Source organism: Phodopus roborovskii, unplaced genomic scaffold, assembly GCF_943737965.1.
Source record: "Phodopus roborovskii unplaced genomic scaffold, PHOROB, whole genome shotgun sequence".
In the NCBI taxonomy this organism is placed as follows: domain Eukaryota; kingdom Metazoa; phylum Chordata; class Mammalia; order Rodentia; family Cricetidae; genus Phodopus; species Phodopus roborovskii.
In genome coordinates this window covers 27705544-27709971 of record NW_026126447.1, presented here as the reverse complement: position 1 = coordinate 27709971, position 4428 = coordinate 27705544, and the positions used below count along the sequence as shown (strand labels likewise).

At 57.8% G+C, this 4428-nt stretch overlaps 1 protein-coding gene across 1 annotated transcript; it reads left to right on the top strand.

Moving 5' to 3' along the window:
* The first annotated feature begins 1377 nt into the window (after window positions 1-1377).
* Window positions 1378-3946, top strand: Jun (Jun proto-oncogene, AP-1 transcription factor subunit). Its single transcript, XM_051188187.1, has one exon. The coding sequence runs from the start codon at window positions 2193-2195 to the stop codon at window positions 3195-3197; it is 1005 nt and encodes a 334-aa protein (XP_051044144.1). The 5' UTR covers window positions 1378-2192; the 3' UTR covers window positions 3198-3946.
* The last annotated feature ends 482 nt before the right edge of the window (window positions 3947-4428 follow it).

The window sequence follows — 4428 nt, the reverse complement described above, 5'->3', positions numbered from 1 at the left end:
GGAGGATGGAAACCACTTACATGTGTCTAGCGCTTCCTAGAGGCCGCACAGGATATGGATCCACCAGCGGTCGGGGAGGGGATACTTTAGCCTGCTAAGCAGGGACTCCCGCTTAGGCAGCGTGACTTTCGGGCGAGTCGGCGGCTCTCAAGACTTGTTTTCCCAGAAACAAATCAGGAGGGGGAAAGGGCGGGCGCGGGCGGCGTATGCACAGGACGCGCGCGGGCACAGGCGATCGCTGGGTTTTCGTGAGTTTTGAACCCTTGAATATTGGTTTTGGCCCCCCATCCCCCATGGACGCTGGGGTTGCGCCTTTATTTCACATTTTAAAATTAAAGCGCGTCCCTCTGGGGCAAAGCGAGCCCCTCCCCGCATGTGTTCAGAGGGTGAAGTGTTGTGCCGAGTGTCCTGATGGGTCGGTTCCTAGTACCGCAAATCTCTAGCTTCCAGGTAGAGCAAACAGCGGCACAGATCCTCCTCTGGAACTTAACCAAGAGACAAACTTCCACGCGTGCTCAACGTGGGAGGGACACTCAGGCCGGTTCAACTTCAACCCACTTTCTCGCTCCCGCACCCGGGCGCACGCAAGCAACCAGCCAACCAACCATCTTCACCCGCGCTGCTGCCTCCCGGAAGTGTGGGGGTGCAGAGCCTGCTGGGGCTCAGGTCGCTCAGCCCCTACACGTGTGTGTGTGTGTGCGCGCGCGCGCGTGTGTGCATGTGTATGTGTGTGTGTGTGTGTGTGTATGTGCGCGTGTGCCACCTTCACTCCCCACCAAGGCCTCCCGCCCTGGGCCACTAGCGAGTCTCCCCAGCTTTCTGGATGCCCGTGTCTCGGTCCCGGTCCCCAACCCTGAACTTGATTGAGCCCGCCTCCGATCCGACAGATGCCGCAAGGGTCCAGCAGACCCGGCAGCCTCCGTCACTAGACAGCCAAACCAAGACGTCAGCCCACAATGCACCGGGCGGGCCGGGAAAGACGCGCCGGGGAGGGAACCCGGGAACACAAGCCTGAGCGCCGGGCGGGAGGGGGAGGGAGGAGGAGAAAGAAGGGCCCAACTGTAGGAGCGCAGTGGAGCATTACCTCATCCCGTGAGCCTTCGCGGGCCCAGAGAAGAATCTTCTGGGGTGAGGTCTCCATGGCGACAGGCGGGCCCGCCCCCCCGAGAGCGACGTAGGCCAATGGGAAGGCCTTGGGGTGACATCATGGGCTATTTTTAGGGGTTGACTGGTAGATAAGTGTTGAGCTCAGGCTGGATAAGGACTCAGAGTTGCACTGAGTGTGGCAGAGACGTCCTGGCAGGAAGGTGCTCAGGCAGAGAAGCAGACAGAGAGACGGACGGACGGACTGCGGGCTGCTCATCTGTTTGTCTTCATTTTTCTCACCAACTACCTGGATCCAGCGCCCGCGGCTCCAGCACCGGTGTTTTTTGGGGCGCACTTGGAGAGACCCCTCTCCCGCCTTCCCCGGAGAAGAAGCCTACAAGTCCCGGCGGCTCTGCTGACAGCATCGAGAGCGGTGCCTGCCCGCGCGAGGAAATAGGCGAGCGGCTGCGCCGGCCACCAACTTTCCTGACCCAGAAGACCGGGAGCAAGTGGCCCGGAGCGAACTTTTGCAAACCTTTTTCTGCGCCTTAGGCTGCCACCGAGACCGTAAAGAAAGGGGAGAGGAGAGGAAGAACCTACACTTAGCCCGGCTCGCACAGGCGGCTGAAGTTGCGCGAGCGCTAGCCGCGGTCGCCGAGCGTCCCCCTCCCCCTCAAAGCGGAGGAGGGGACAGTTGTCGGAGTCCGGGCGGCGGAGCCCGATCGCGGGCTTCCACCGACAATTCCGTGGACGACTGGTCAGCGCCGCCGGAGAGCCGCTGTCGCTGGAGCTGGTCCGCGGTCCCCGAGGAACTGCTGCCACCCGAGAGCGCTCCGTGAGTGAACGCGACTTTTCAAAGCCCGGTGGCGCGCGGGAGTCGACCAACGTGAGTGAAGGCGGTATCCTAACCCTGCGCTCCCTGGAGCGAGCTGGGGAGGAGGGCGCAGGGGGGAGCCCTGCCGACCGGAGCGCGCGCTCTTAGACAAACTTTACTTGTCACAGAAGCAGGGACGCGCGGGTGTCCCCCGCTTCCCAGCGCGCTGTTGCGGCCCCGAAACTTCAGCGCACAGCCCAGGCTAACCCCGCGCGAACTGACCGACCGTTCTATGACTGCAAAGATGGAAACGACCTTCTACGACGATGCCCTCAACGCCTCGTTCCTGCAGTCCGAGAGCGGCGCCTACGGCTACAGTAACCCTAAGATCCTGAAACAGAGCATGACCTTGAACCTGGCCGACCCGGTGGGCAATCTGAAGCCGCATCTCCGCGCCAAGAACTCGGACCTCCTCACGTCGCCCGACGTCGGGTTGCTCAAGCTGGCGTCGCCCGAGCTGGAGCGCCTGATCATCCAGTCCAGCAATGGGCACATCACCACCACGCCAACCCCCACCCAGTTCTTGTGCCCCAAGAACGTGACCGACGAGCAGGAGGGCTTCGCCGAGGGCTTCGTGCGCGCCCTGGCCGAACTGCATAGCCAGAACACACTGCCCAGCGTCACGTCGGCGGCACAACCGGTCAGCGGTGCGGGCATGGTGGCTCCGGCGGTGGCTTCGGTTGCAGGCGCTGGCGGCGGCGGCGGCTACAGCGCCAGCCTGCACAGTGAGCCTCCGGTCTACGCCAACCTCAGCAACTTCAACCCGGGTGCGCTGAGCAGCGGCGGCGGGGCGCCCTCCTACGGCGCGGCCGGGCTGGCCTTTCCGTCGCAGCCCCAGCAGCAGCAGCAGCCACCCCAGCCGCCGCACCACTTGCCCCAACAGATCCCGGTGCAGCACCCGCGGCTGCAGGCCCTGAAGGAAGAGCCCCAGACCGTGCCAGAGATGCCGGGAGAAACCCCGCCCCTGTCCCCCATCGACATGGAGTCTCAGGAGCGGATCAAGGCGGAGAGGAAGCGCATGAGGAACCGCATCGCTGCTTCCAAGTGCCGGAAAAGGAAGCTGGAGAGGATCGCCCGGCTAGAGGAAAAAGTGAAAACCTTGAAAGCGCAAAACTCGGAGCTGGCGTCCACGGCCAACATGCTCAGGGAACAGGTGGCACAGCTTAAACAGAAAGTCATGAACCACGTTAACAGTGGCTGCCAACTCATGCTAACTCAGCAGTTGCAAACGTTTTGAGGACAGACTGTCAGGGCTGAGGGGCAATGGAAGAAAAAAAATAACAAAGACAGACTTGAGAACTTGACTGGTTGCGAAAGGAAAAGAAAAAACAGTGCCCGAGTACCGAAGCCAAGGGTACACGAGATGGACTGGGTTGCGTCCTGACGGCGCCCCCAGTGTGCTGGAGTGGGAAGGACGTGGCGCGCCTTGCCTTGGCATGGGGCCAGAGAGCAGCGGCCTGTTGGCTGCCTGGCTTTGCGAACGGGCTGCGCCCGCGCGACCAGAACGATGGACTTTTCGTTAACATTGACCAAGAACTGCATGGACCTAACATTCGATCTCATTCAGTATTAAAGGGGGGCGGGGGGAGGGGTTTGCAAACTGCAATAGAAACTGTAGATTGCTTCTGTAGTGCTCCTTAAGAACAAAAAGCAGGGAGGGCTAGGGAGGGGAGGGAGGCTCGTGAGTGCCAGGCTAGACTGCGGATGAACTCCCCTGGCCTGCCTCCCCCAACTGTGTATGTACATATATATGTATTTTTTTTTAATTTGATGAAAGCTGATTACTGTCAATAAACAGCTTCCTGCCTTTGTAAGTTATTCCATGTTTGTTTGTTTGGGTGTCCTGCCCAGTGTTGTTTGTAAATAAGAGATTTGAAGCATTCTGAGTTTACCATTTGTAATAAAGTATATAATTTTTTTTATGTTTTGTTTCTGAAAATTTCCAGAAAGACTATTTAAGAAAATACAATAAACTATTGAAAAGTAGCCCCCATCCTCTTTGCTGCATTATCCATAGATAATGGTAGCTAGATGGAATAACAGCGGAGTGTCAAATTCGCTAGAGTAAAAGCTGTGTTCTCTGTTTGACTGTAGGAATAGATGCCCTGCATGCTATCATTGGGTTGTACTCTCTCCCCCAGCTACCCACACGTCCAGACTTTTGACCAGAAGATGGTGTGGTGTTTTAGAGGCTGGGAGACAAGGATGTTGCAAGGGGAGAGGGACAGCCCACTGGGAAAGCTGGTCCTTCAGTTTAGAGCTATATCAAGTGGCATGTACTGTGATCGTTTATAATCATAGTAGAGATTTAGCAATAGATGCTTCTTCTTAGAGCAGAAACCCTTGGAAGTTTTTACAGATGTCTCCTTCCAACTTGGAATCTGACAATTCCTAGAGAAAGATGGCCTTTGCTTGTGCATATTTATAACAGCATTCTTGTCGCAATAAATATTCAAATAATGGTTTAA

What these genes read in the sequence shown, in the direction of transcription:
- Jun (XM_051188187.1), top strand. Translation starts at nt 2,193, where the DNA reads ATGACTGCAAAGATGGAAACGACCTTCTACGACGATGCCCTCAACGCC.